A 15,118-nucleotide genomic window follows, 5' to 3' on the forward strand; every position below is an offset into this window, starting at 1 on the left:
CACATCATTCCCTTAACCAAACTGAAACGGTCACCATATGAAATTGACTTTTTTTTGTTTTGTTTTTATACAATTCTCTCTGAGTCGAGAGCTCTCTACCCTCTCTCAACTCTCATTCATTCTCTTAATTGAATCAGTGATATTATGTATAATATAGATTTTACTACATAAGTCTTATAAATTGATGTGTCATCAATTACAAAAATTAATATAAATACTAATTTATTATTTGTTGAAATAACATTAATTACCACATCAATTTGTAAACTTTTTGTTAAAAATTTTGTAGTAGTTTTAGCATTTTTCTAATTGCATATTAGCGCGTTGATAGTTTGTTAGTGCCAAATGGCCAGTAATTTTTATTTTCATTAAAAAAAAATTATTCATATTCCACCCCCCAATCAAAATCCTGGTTCCGTCCCTATGCTTGTGTACAATTATTTTTAGATATAATTGTAATAAATAACATAAAATAAGCTATATCAAACTTATTTTACACGATTTATTTTGCTTAAAAAATTGAACCAAACCAAAATACAATTGTACAAGAAAGAAGTGCTATATAATTAAATTAAATAAAAAATTAAACAGGCTCATAGTATTTTATTTTGATGATGAATTTTATAATATGTTATGTGGTCATAGACGTAATGTTTGTTTTTAAAATACTGATTGATCCACCAGTTTCTTTCTTTAGAGAATTTGTATCCGACATGCTAAAAAAAAGTTGTATTTTACACTCTAAAATTCTACTTTACCTATTTTACCATCTTATTTTACAATCCACCCAATCTTATTTTACAACTTCATCTCAGTTTCTATTTTTAAATTCCCCTTATTAAAATAATATAAATTACTCTATCAAATAATAATATAATTTACACACAGCTAGCAATCACCACCACCACCAATAACCCCACCAACGCCATCAACCACCTACCAGTTACCACTGAAAAGCCCACCATCACCGCCATCACCAAACCACAACAACCCATAAATCACCAGCCACCACCACCAACACAACATTGCTGCACCACAAACCCAAGAATATCAACAAAATTTCCACACCCACCGAACCACAACCATCCATCAAGATCCATACCCACCGCCGAATCACCAACCACCACTGCCAATCAAACACCACCATCTCTCTCTCCCCTCTCTTCCTCCATCAAACCCACATAGCCAAACCCACCACCCATAGCCACTGCACAACACCATAGAAACCATTGGAATGACCACCAGCTAAACCCACCACCTAAACCAACCCAACAACCACCGAAACCCACCATCGTAGCCAACCCAGCCACCATCGAATCCAACCCAGCCACAACTGGCTCAACTGATTCAACCGATTCACTCACAACCAATTCATGTGATTCAACCCAACCCAGCAAACACCAATTCAACCCACGGCCACCATTGGCTACCCACAACCCCACGGCTACCCACGCCCCAGCGAACCCATGACCACCAAACCCAAGACTCATGGCGGCCTGCAACGAGCAAAACCACGGCCACCCGCGAGCCACCACCACCCCACCCATGGCAAGCCACGAGCACCCACGAGCACCTACCGGCCCACAACGATTTGAATCCCACCCATCCAAAGCCTCCATGCCGATCTAAAGCCTAAAAGCCAATATTGAGAGAGAGGAGAAGCTTTCACCATGAAAGGAAGAGAAGAGAGAGAGTGGGAGAAAGAGAGGTGAAAAGAAAGAAATTCTGAAAGTGAGAGGAAGAGGGTATAACGACCCCACCCTAACAGTGTAGATATTGTCCACTTTGGGGCCCATACCCCCTCATGGTTTTGTTCTTCCCCAGATTGCGTTGGGGAAAAGGCTTCTACACATTGAAGGGAGGTCATTCCTTATAAACATATTCACATGTGCTTCCCTAAGCGATGTGGGATTCCATGGAATGCAAGACCCCCCTTTTTGGGTCACTACAATCCACCCCCCTTACGAGCACACGCGTCCTCGCGTGTGGGACCCATACTTCCGGCTAGGGCATGGCTCTAATACCATCTGTAATGACCCCACCCCAACTGTGTAGATATTGTCCACTTTGGGGCCCCATTTGTAACGACCCCACCCCAACTGTGTAGATATTGTCCACTTTGGGGCCCATACCCCTCATGGTTTTGTTCTTCCCCAGGTTGCGCTAGGGAAAAGACCTCTACACATTAAAGGGAGGTCATTCCTTATAAACACATTCACATGTGTTTCCCTAGGCGATGTGAGATTCCATGGAATGCAAGACCCCCCTTTTTGGGTCACTACAATGGGTTACCGAGTCGGCTTTGATACCATCTATAACGACCTCACCCTAACTGTGTAGATATTGTCCACTTTGGGGCCCATACCCCCTCATGGTTTTGTTCTTCCCCAGGTTGCGCTGGGGAAAAGGCCTCTACACATTGAAGGGAGGTCATTCCTTATAAACACATTCACATGTGCTTCCCTAGGCGATGTGGGATTCCATGGAATGTAAGACCCCCCTTTTTAGGTCACTACAAAAACCATGAGGGGATATGGGCCCTAAAGTGGACAATATCTACACAGTTAGGGTGGGGTCGTTATAGATGGTATCAGAGCCGGCCCGGTAACCCCGTGTGGGCTCAGAGACACTACCTCACAAAGTGGCCCCTAACGAGGACGTTAGAGATTTAAGTGGGGGAGATTGTGATGCCCCGATTTGATTGATTGATTGTGTGATGTGTGTGGGTGTGTGATGAGTCCTACATCGAGTATTAACTGGGTTGAACTGGGCTTTATTAACAACTACAAGGAGTCTCAATTGTGACTAGTCCTTTTGAGATATAGCGCAGATGTAGCTAACACTTTTCCTTGGGTTGTTACATATGGTATCAGAGCCGGCCCGGTAATCCCATGCGGGCTCAGAGACACTACCCCACAAAGTGGACCTTAACGAGGACGTTAGTGATTTAAGTGGGAGAGATTGTGATGCTCCAATATGATTGATTTGTGTGATGTGTGTGGGTGTGTGATGAGTCCCACATCGGGTATTTACTGGGTTGAACTGGGCTTTATTAACAACTGCAAGGAACTTCAATTGTGACTAGTCCTTTTGAGGTATAGCGCAGATGTGGCTACTGCTTTTCCTTGGGTCGTTACAGATGGTATCAGAGCCATACCCTAGCCGGAAGTGTGGGCCCCACACACAAGGACGCGTGTGCCCGTAAGGGGGGTGGATTGTAGTGACCCAAAAGTGGGGTCTTGCATTCCATGGAATCCCACATCGCCTAGGGAAGCACATGAGAATGTGTTTATAAGGAATGACTTCCCTTCAATGTGTAGAGGCCTTTTCCTTAGCGCAACCTAGGGAAGAACAAAACCATGAGGGATATGGGCCCCAAAGTGGACAATATCTACACAGTTGGGGTGGGGTCGTTACAGAGGGAGTGTGTGAGATTAAAAAAACTAATTTTTTCTTTACAATCCTATGAACAGTGAGGTTGCATATATGCAACCTCATTGTAGTTGGGACGAAAAATTTTTTAGGTTAACATACCCAGATGGAACATGAATTTAAAGATTTAGTTGCTAAAATAGCAATTGGGGAGTGTTTACTCCCTCAATACTAGTGCTTTTAGAGCATTCAAAATGAGGTTGCCAAAATCACTAAATAGTCATTTTAGCAACCTAAACACTAAAACACACTCTACAGCAATGTTATCATTTTAACTCATTGCTATAATATTTTGCTTCATTGCTACAATGGGCTGCTAGAGATAGCAGCCCACTGTAGCAAGTTGCTACAATTTTTTTATTAATTTCTTTCTTTCTCTCTCCCACGTGTCTTTTTTCTCTCTCACTTCTCCTCTGTTAGGTCTCACTTCTCCTCTCTCTCTTAATAACATGTCGTGCCAAGCTGATCCTTCGATCTTGGGCCTCATCAGAACTGAGATGTAGTCTAGCAAGGTCATGAGGACGAGTTTGCCGAAGATGGCGGTGATGGTGCTCGTGATCATTGCCGAGAGACGGCGTTGATTGGTGAAGACCATGTCTAAAAGAAAAAAGGAATAAAAAATGATTGGCAGGTTTTTGTTGCCATTAAGAAGTCTTTGCTGATTCCTTGTTATTATCTAAAAATTCTTCCTTTAATTTGAGTTCTTTTGCTTGGGCTTGGTGGCAGTGGTGATAGTTGTTGATTTTGGATGTGGGTTTCGTGGGTTGGTGACATTGGTGGTTGATTTTGGGTGTGGGTTTCATGGGTTGGTGGTTGTGGTGGTGGTTGATTTTAAGTGTCAGTGTTGTGTATAGGTGGTTGTGGTGGTGGTGGTTGATTTTGATCATGGGTTTCATGGATTTGGTGGTTGTGGTGATGGTGAAAAGGTGGAAGAAGGTTTGTGGTGACTGTGCTGTGTTTGTGGTTATGCTATGCTGTGGTGTGTTTGATTTCAATGAGAGGTGAGTCACAATGACTGTGCTATGTTTGTGGTTGTGGTTGAGAGGTGGAAGAGGAAGGTTGGTGGTGGCTGGATTATGGGTTTTTTTTTTTTTTTTGGCTTTTTGTTGTGGTTGGTGGTTGTAAGTTGAGAAGTGGTGGAAGAGGAAGGTTGTTAGGGATTGGATTGTGTGCGTGCGTGTGTGTGGGTTTTTTTTTTTTTTTTTGGTTCCTTTTGCTGTGGTTTGTGGTTGTGGTTGGTGGGGGCAATGATAGAGGTGACTGTTGCTGTTGTGTTGTCATGGCTTTTGTGATGGTTGTTTATTATTATTTTGATGAGTTATTTATATTATTTTAAATGAGTTGCTAAAAATATAAAACCTTTGTCATAGGGTGTATTATAAAGTGGGTTGCTAAAATAAATTAAGTGGTATTTTGAGTCGTCGAAAGCTAAATTTTATAAATTCTTTACTTTGGGTGCTCTTAGCTTTCAAGATGGGGCATGACTTTATGACCTAAACATGATGGGTCATGCTGTCAAATCATAGGATTTGATGTTGCATTTTGGAGAGCACATTTTTCATTAGGCCATAGCAGGACATCTTCAAAGTTTAGATAGAACAAAATACCAATAGCTTTTTTCAGCCAAAAAAAAAATACCAATAATCTTTCCTTTTATTATTTGTGAGGTATTATTAATCTTAATTTCTTTGGATGTCTTGATATGAATTGAGTCCAACCATTCTTTAGGCATAAGTGGTCATTTACCTCAAATGCTTCAATAAATGTAAGCGTGATGGGAAGGTGTAGCATATTTATTGCTCCAAAGCTAAACTTACTATTTAATAATAGTTTTTTTTGGGAAGGGGGGGGGGGGGGGGGGGAGATTACCATTTAATAATCTAAACCATATCCATGTAGCATAACCATATTATAAATAATGATTCCTAAGGATAATAAGATCAAAATCATTAACATGTTAAAACTAGTTTTTCAGTTTCACATCATCTTATTTAATAAGATAATAATATCTCATGCAATGAATATATACAATGTTCATATAATATACATAGAGAATTCTATATGCGAATGTGATTTCCTTCAAACCAGTGTGTAGGAATCTCTTCCAATCCGTTATATGGTAATTTATTATTATTATTTTTTAAGAATGTAAAAAAAAGGAAATCACATATGACTATATGACATAAATAATAAGAATTAAAATAAGGGTCATGTTAATGGATATCCTTAGGAAAATTGTTAGTAAATCATTTTAGGAAATTTTTTATATTATTTTTATGGAAAATTGAAAAAAATATAAAAAATAATAATTATTTTTTCTCTTTTTCCATAAAAACTACCCTAAAATGGTTCACTGAACATTTCCCTTAAAACCTTCTCAAAAAAAAAAAAAAAAAAAAGACATTTCCCTTAAAATAATAAATTAAGCATTAAATGTAGCATTTCTGTTAAAATTTAGGAGAACCATTAATGATATTTAACAAAAAAAAAAATTTATTTCTAATAAAAAAACATATGAAGGAATTCTCAAAAAAAAAGGGGGTAGGCGATTTTCAAAGTCCAAGGGAACAATATGGGCCCATTATTGCCGCCCTAGTCCCGCTCGCTCTGCCCCCATCCAGGCACAAGTATGAACAAGACATGTATATTTTTCTATGGACGTAACAAATTGGTCAATTTTTAAGGCCGAAGGAAAAGCTCAATGTAAGCTTGTATTATATGTATATGAATATATGATGGCGCATCTATCTACGTCAATTTGGGTCACTCAGAAAAGCCCAAAAGTGTGATAAATTTGGTAAGGATGAAAGCTCCGCAACTTGCATGATTGATATAAAAGAAATAATCCCAGTACTATACACTTTCACATATATTTTATCGTAACTGTCTTTATTGACAGATTATATGTGAGTAGTGGAAAAAAAAATAGTTATGTAACAACGACTAAAGGTCAATCACAGTTTACCGCATAAAATAGAAATTTGTGGCAAAGTGGGGGTAAAAGTGTGTTGTACGCCAATATTAAACTATTCATAAATAATTATAACTAACGTGTGTTGAGACCGACCATGTAGAAAATTGGATGCAAACGTGAGTCAGTCAATAGACTCAATATACTCAAAAGTGTGTTGTGAATTATGATCATATATTATAAAATAATAATAATACAAATGTTATTGTTGATCCCGAACTATAGCCAATCCTGGGCCGTTAATAACGACCATCTAACATGTTACCTGCACCAAGCCACCTTTTCTCTTCAGCCTCCTTAAATCAAAGACTTTCTCATATTTGGGTCACCATGAAAAATGATCCCCATTTTACACAAATTTATACTACCTTAAAAATAATTACAAAAAGTCACAAAAAATATATTTATGTGGCCATCAAAAATGTGTATCAAAGTCTATCGTATCTATAAATAAATAAAAATCAAGTTTGGTTTCATAATAAGAGAAAAAGAGAAGGAGGTTTAACTAAAACATTTATTTTTGTTGACATATTTTGTAAACTAACGTATGCAGATTTGAACAAATGCTAAAGTGTTGCAATATATATTATTTATTATAGAATAGAATTGGAACAAGTAACACAAAAGAAATATAAAAAAAAAAAAGTTTAAAAAAAATCTATCATATCTAAAAAAAATATTTTTAAAGTAAAGACAATCAAGTGTGATTTCATAATTAGAGAAAAAAAAAAAAAGAAGAAGAAGAAGGGAGTTTAACTAAAACCAAGGACAGATCCAAGATTTCAAGCTAGAGGGGATTGGAGTATAAGAAAAAAAAAATCCGAATAGGCATTCGTATAGTATTAACAAATTATAAATACAAAAAATTAATATTTCTTAATACATTAAAATGCAATTATCTACTAGCAAAAACAAAAACAAAACAAAAAAAAAATGTTTTTTTAAAAAATACTAGGCTAGCAAGGATTTTTTTATTTTTTAGTTAGAGCATTCACAGTAGTGGTGCTAAAAAATTTAGTTTTTAGCATCTAAAAAAGCTAATTTATCTATTTTACCACATCACTTTACAATACATCCAACATAAAATGTTTTATTTTTTTACCACTTTATTTAAAGTAATATAAACAACCCATTAAAATAATAAAGAAAGAGAGAGAATTTGAGTTTTTTTAATTGAAGGTAGAGAGATAATCTTAATAAAATATTGTATTTTATTTTAGCAACTTATTATAGTCAACTAGTATCTATATCAGTTTATTGTAATCGTAAAATTTAGCTTTAACTTCTCCAATAACATATGATTTTTTAGTTCTTTAGTGGTAAAATAGTTTTTATTTTTTATTTTTTTATATATATAAAATACAATTACTATAGTGAATATTTTTATTGTTTTTGTTAAGTTTTTGAATTGGATAGTTGCTAGTTGAAGGGTGGCCTAAGGTTTTGGACTACCAAAATGATGTATATAATTTGTAAAAAAAAAAAAAAAAAAATTGGACCAAGGGAGCCCGGCCTGACATATTTTGTGAACTAACGTATGTGGATTTGAACAAATGCTAAAGTGATGCAATATATATTATTTATTATATATAGAATAGAATTGGAATAAGTAACACAAAAGATATTGAGAAGACCAAGTGAGGAATATGAACTTTAAAGAATGATATATGTTACAAGCTATCACTATATAACTAGATACGTATATCTTTTTTTGTGTTGTTTTTGTTTTTCCACAATCTTCTGTCAACTATCTACTAAAGGAATTGCCAAAGAAAAATGGCAATTTATGGTTGATACTTCATTTTTTTGCTGAATAATTTAAGGTTGCAACTTGAAAGGTGTTTACTTCTTCTAGATCATTCAACACTAAAAAAGAGGTATAGAATTAAAGCAACTCTCTTTGATGTTAAAATAGCATCATCCATTCGAAATTTAATAACAACATATATAGCTTCATCATTGTTAAACATGTAAATTTAGAGCAAAGCAACACTTTCATATCTCTTTAAAATTTCTCACCGTGTGAGATAGGAGTTTAGAAACTAATCATTTTGACATGGCTTCACCTCTGCAAAACTTCAGAGCAAAATGATAAACTTTAATGTGTCCTTTGAAAATTCTAATCACTCGCGAGAGAACCAATAAGTAATACTTTTTAGTATGAAAAATAGCTCCACTTAAGTACTGCGAAGATACCAACAATAACATCACCATTTTTTAATAATAGTACCAAATTAAACTACCACATGTTTTCACACACATTTTGTTACAATTGTCCCACGTGGCAAACTGTAAGTGGTAAAAAAAAATGTGAGTTTATGTGATAGTAACGGACAACTATTTATACAGTCTACTATATATGATAATTGTAGCAAAGTACGTGTAAAAATGTGTGGTACTAACATTATTGATCACATTTTTTTTCCAGGTCTTATTGTATCTATCATGGTTGCATTCATGGACCCCAAATTAGTAATTATTGAAGGTGATGGTGATGGATGGTCATCAATTGATCATTCAGTCTATTGAATCTCCTTTTTTCTTTTTTCTTTCTTTTTAAAAGGTATTCAAATATTCCAAAAGATGACTGACTCCAGCTATTTCAGATCAAACTCTTCGGCGCCTCCCATTTGAAGAACAGATACATGAACAAGCTGTTGTAATCTTCCTTTTTTGATAAGCCCTTTTTCACACAATCTCTGCAACTTATTCCGTGTAAATGGCTAACTTCTATTTTCATTAGTCTACACGTTGAAGGGAAGGGCTTATGAGTGTGTTTGAGGATGACATTTTAAATTTGTACTCCCAGGTGGGTTGGCACAAATTATCATTTACGTCAACACGCAAGATTTTTCTTAGTCGGTGGAGACTACACACCCGTAAACTCCACATGTTACGAGAGATTGATTGTGTGCAAACATTACACAAAAGGTTAGGTTTTAGATGTTGGCATATTCTATGCAACAAAATCAAGGGTTAAATTTCAATGTATTTGAGACATGGATTAGCATAAAAGTCTATGTGATGCTAATTGAAGAAGAAATTTAAGCTAAGGAGTGAAACGAAACTCGCTTGAGTGATTCAATAAAGGCTGAAATTAACGTTAAATAAGATAAAACTTTGTGTGACATTTGCTTGAGTGAAATCGTTGGATTTGTGATCCAAATACTTCTAGAAAAAGGATTCTTGCTCAACTTTAACCCTACTTGGTGCACCTAAATAAATCACATTAATTTTGCATGACATTTATGGGGATGGAAGATTATATATTATAACAGAGCTAGAACCTTCAAATCTTAAAGCCTTCTTCCTGAGCTTAAATAGAGAAAACCATCCATATGCCTAAAACAAAAACTAGAAAAACCATCACGGGTTCCTACACATCTTGAGTATTAAACTGTAAACGATAGAGTTTGAGTCTTGTGAGTGACGTTAATTCTGATTCACATGGGTGAGGTGCATTCTTGGGAAGATCACTATAAAAAGATTTTAGTGGTTTTGGGGACTACTACTATAGGAAAGCGATTAAGTAGGAAATTTGAAGGATATCTAGAGATTGAATACTACAAAGATTTTTTTTTTTAATAAATAAAAATACTGCAACTAATGGTTTTATTGAGTATAAACTGTTGTAATAGTTTATTTATGGTGGATTTTTCAACAAGATTAGATCCCCAATATGCTTTTTCCATCAAGGAGGTTGTTCATTGATTTTTCATTTCATTACAAAATTTGAGAGATAAGACCAATTGTACAGGTTTCCTTCAAGTACCACAAGATATGATTAAAGAGACTTTGAGCTAGCTAGCTGCATGCCTGCATATGTTTGTTATATAGTAAAGTCTTACTGTTTAGCAAGTAAGGGAATTATCATATTATGTAAGAATTATCCTATTAAGTAATGTATTTTTCAGGTTTTAATAGATCTCAAACAGTTAATTACCACTGTGTATGTAGATATCTACTGCGACCACCTTAAAAAAATTTCTAAGCCCCATGCAGACTTTTCCCTATTCTCATTATAAGCCATCATTTGCAATGCTATATAGGGATGGAAAGTTGAAGCAAGCCAGTGATTTACATGCATTGTTATAATGTTTATATTTGAAAGCCTGCATGCAATGTAGGATTTGAATGTATATCATTACATAGATGCATATGCCATTGGCTTGCTTCAATGCTATAGCAATGCTAATAATAGAGAATATTGTATGTATGTATATGTATAAGGTTGAATTTTATCAACCATCTTGTTGGCTTTATTCCGTACTAAATTTGCTTGTATTTTAACAATTAGTAATCCTGTATTTAGGTGGGAATCATGTAAGGGTAGTGTGTGAGAGAGTGTAAAGAAATGCTCAAGATTGTGCAAAGAAACAGGGACTCGCGACTGGATCTTGCGAGTAGCTCGCGGCTTGCAAACCGCCAGAAGTTGCACATGTGCCAAGCATGCAGAGAAGTTAAACCGTCGTGCCAGCTGTAGCACTACAGAATAAAAAGTCCAGTCTGGCCATTCAGTTACCTCGTGGCTGGAACTCGCGGCTCAGTCAAGTCGCGAGGCCAAGTCGCCAGCCAGCTCTGTTTTGAAAAAACTGACTCTTCGCATTCCACTCTCACCCTAATTTATATACCCTTTATACCTACAAAATGAGTAGGGTTTCTAGAGAGAATTTTGAGAGAAAAACTCTAGAGAAAAACAAGATTGACTCATCCCCAATCTTCACATAGCGACTCTTCAAATTTCTCTACTCTCATCCTCTCCATTGTTACATCCTTGAGAGGTACATTACCAAAACATTTTCTCACCATACCCACATCTATGAGAATGCCATTTGGTGTTTGGGAAGCAATTAGGAAGTGACCAATTTCATATTGGTTGATGTTATAGGCTATAGTGGAATCCGGTAAGGTAAAGAAGAAATAGGTTCGGCGTAACCTCGTTGGAGTAGTAACTTGGAGGGCTTAGGTACACTGGGTAGATTAGGCTTGGAGGGTCTTCTGCTGTTCATGTATCCCAACTACATTCTTTAGTGGATTATTTACCGCTTGGAGGGTGATGGTGAGGTTTTACGCCGAGGGCTTTGATTTCCTCTTCGATAACACGTCGTTGTATTATCCTTATGTTTGCATCTCTCTTCCCTTAATCTTTGCCATTTAATTTCTGCTGTGGATGTGATTTTAATTTGGTTGAGATTGTTTATCAATTTTGTTATACGCTTATGTTCATATTCCACATATTAATTGTTTGATAATAAGCTTGAATTGATAATTTGAAAATTAGGGGTCTAAACGTTCATAGTGTTTTATACACTTATTGAACATTCAATATGCATGTACGTATACTGGTGCTATTGCATTAGGGATTGGACTTGGCGGCCATACAAAAGAGCTAGGGTGAACCTGTTGATATTGATTTGTGATATGGAAACGAGAAAAAGTCTATATTTATATAGTGAAAAAAAGAGATCCTTGGTATGTTCAGTGCTTGAAGCAATGAGGCGGTGACTTTTTTTTTTTTTTTTTATAGAAAAAAGGTAAGAAAATTTTAATGAAACAAATCCAATCGGAATACACTATACTTCTTCGTTAAGACAATAAAAAGTTGGCTCTTGATTTATTATCACACATTATATTAAAGGTTGCAACTGCATTTTATTTACCTTGAGGTCAAAGTAATGACAAAAATAAATGAATTTTAAATTTATAGTTGCCGGGGCTATGATTGATCATATGCATTTTAATTTTGGGGGTTAGCATTAAATTTTTAAAACAGTAACCTCATTTTTAAAGGCCAAAACCAATTTGTACTTTTTTTTTTTCAATGACCCTCTTAAGCCATAATATAATTCTGTCCCTCACTTTCTCTTTTATTTTAATTTTATCACCAAGACAATAGTTCAAAACACAAAGCAAAACAAACAGATAAAGGAAGAAGTTGCGAACACTTGACACTAGCAAGAAGCTACAAACACTTGATCACATTTAACTATGTTGCTTTAAGAACGGATTAAGGAATTCTAAAAAGAACTACAAAAACACCCAGTTGAGGATTGAGTGTTCTTCACATTATGAAATGAGCTACTAGAAATGTTCGGGCCTATAGCGAGGGTAGAATAGGACTTTAGACCATCCATAGAGCCTTTGGGCACATTGACTAGGCACTTCTTATTGGATTTGCCCTAGCAAATCCGGTAAGGTATACTCATTTGAAGCAAGTTTTAGCTCGATCTCCATAGAAGACCCTAATCTCCTCAATGGGTGTTTGACTACTAGGCATCTTGGTCTTCCTTGATAATCAATAATCCAAGAGATCTTGAGGGTTAACTTGACTCGAGATAACATAATTACCTTTTTAAAGGCATCTTTTCTTATAACTAATCAGAAAATCCCTTGCTTGCACTTCTAGAATCCCTTCAACCAAACAAAGATAACATTTACTTGATAGGTCAAAGGCTTGGTTTTAGGGAGTAGTTCCCGCCTAATCCATGTCTTACTTGTCCTATAATACTCCAACACTCAACTAAGATAACTGGTTAATTTGCGATCTTTTAGCTACTATTACCTTACCATGTTACACACTCAAATCCATTGTGTACACAATGGATTTGACCTCCGTGGATTAACCCTTGTAGTGCTAAAAGTTTTCTTTCTCAGCACATAATTGGTACACAACATCCTTACTATATGATTCTCTCTTTCTTGAATCAACCGCCAACAACTATAACATGATTTATTACCGAAACAACACTCAGTTATCACTCCACAAAAAAAAAGTTTCTGGTTTAATCAAAATCCATTTTAAGGCAAATTGGATAGCTAGGCGGCTCAGCCAAGTGAGGTTGAGAACATGGGAGAATCAATTGGAGACAGCAAAATGAGTGGAGAAAAAGAAAGCATATATAATATATATAACTAGTACTCGTACAAATTTCTTGATATGTATTCTTTTTGTTCATTTCGTATAGAATTCCCTCTACCCACACAGATAAGTTGGATAATATATATGATACAAATGCTAAAAAAGAAAGCTAGATCAACATGATCTTATAATAAATGGTCATAGTTGATTCATCTTAATCATCGAATTTGATGGACTAAGAAGCTAGACTATAGGCATCATGACCCTTGTTAATGCTAACAATGTTGGATCTACGAGCTGGACTTGGCAGAATTAAGGAATAACCTTTAGCAAAGCCGCAACCAGGACTAAAATCCTCGCTGCTGTCCATCTCTGCCAACACTTTGTAGAACAAATCAACATCACAAGGGAGCACAAGAGGGCCTTCACTATTGTACCCATATTCCAATTCAGCATCCTCTAGCAGCATCGCGAACAAAGGATGATTAACAAGCTTGGTCTTGATCACAAATCGTTGTTTTTGAGGTCCAACATAGACTGCGAAACAACCTTCCGGAGCTACTTGTCGATTCTTTTCGCGCTTTGTCAATGAACTGAAAGTGGTAGATGAAGATGAGCAACATTTTTTGTTGCCAGCTACTAGTGATAGACATCGTTTCCATGCCTTGAAAATCAAGGTGTTCCTGCACTTAACTTCTACAATTTCCATATTAAATACTTACACGTATTTGATAATCTAAGTAAGAGATATAGAGAGAGGGTTTGTAATGGAAAAACACTTTCAATTGAAGATGTGAATCCAACACAAGAAGAAAATTGGAGATGGAACTATATGGAAAAGTTAGAAGATGCGTATAGAAGAGCAAAAGGTTTTGAAATGAGAGTCTGGTTTAGTACACGTTATATATAAAGGCCCATACTCCATTTGCAGAATAATAATTTTGTATTTTGTCAACGCAAGAACTTGCCCAGCAAGATTTTGATAGGCCACTAGCAATCTTCAACGCCCGTGTGGTGGAAAAGAATATTATAATCTCAATATATGCATATGCTCCGCAAATAAATTGTTGAAATAAAAGACAACTTAGAGAAACCTACTTGGAGATAATGGTCGTCAAAGCAATGAGTAAAAGACTAGGAGGTTATGAAGTAAGCCTTTATTGGTAATCAGCGACGGACTCAGGTGGGGCTCAGGGGGGCCAGGCCTCTGGGTCCATTTTTTAAAAAAATTTAATTTTAGTTATTATATATGTCATTTTTGTAGTTGGCCTTCTAAAATGTTAGGCCCCTTCTTCTCAATAAGTCTATCTAATTTCACTCAAATAGCAACTATTAAACTCAAAAACTTAACAAAAATAATAAAAATATTCACAATGGTGATTTTATTTTAGCAAAAAGAAAACTATTTTATTACCAAAGAATCAAAAAATCATGTGTTATTGGAAAGCTAAAACTAAATTTTTTTGCAACTATAGTAAACTGGTATAAATATTAGTTGACTATAGCAAGTTGTTAAAAATAAAATACAATATTTTATTAAGATTATATCTCTTCTTTGAATTAAAAAATTCAAATTATCTCACTTTCTTTATTATTTTAATGAGTGGTTTATATTATTTTAAATAAAGTGATAAAAAAAATAAAACATTTGATATTGGGTGTATTATAAAATGAGGTGGTAAAATAATGTACATTTTTGAGGTGTTAAAAGCTAAAATTTTTAGCATCACCACTGTAAATGCTCTAATTTCAACCAAAAAAATTCCTAACCAGCCTAGTATTAAAAAAAAACGTTATTTTGTTTTTGTTTTTGTCTTTGTTGGTAAATGATTGCATCTTAATATATTTAGAAGCAA

The 15,118-nt window shown here is 35.3% G+C and overlaps 1 protein-coding gene across 1 annotated transcript; it reads right to left on the minus strand.

Annotated features, from left to right (window-relative positions):
- Positions 1-13,278: 13,278 nt before the first annotated feature.
- On the minus strand, positions 13,279-14,117 carry LOC126703122 (auxin-responsive protein SAUR71-like). Its single transcript, XM_050402039.1, has one exon. The coding sequence runs from the start codon at positions 13,969-13,971 to the stop codon at positions 13,498-13,500; it is 474 nt and encodes a 157-aa protein (XP_050257996.1). The 5' UTR covers positions 13,972-14,117; the 3' UTR covers positions 13,279-13,497.
- Positions 14,118-15,118: the final 1,001 nt, after the last annotated feature.

The sequence above is a fragment of the Quercus robur genome, chromosome 10, assembly GCF_932294415.1.
Source record: "Quercus robur chromosome 10, dhQueRobu3.1, whole genome shotgun sequence".
NCBI classification, from domain to species: domain Eukaryota; kingdom Viridiplantae; phylum Streptophyta; class Magnoliopsida; order Fagales; family Fagaceae; genus Quercus; species Quercus robur.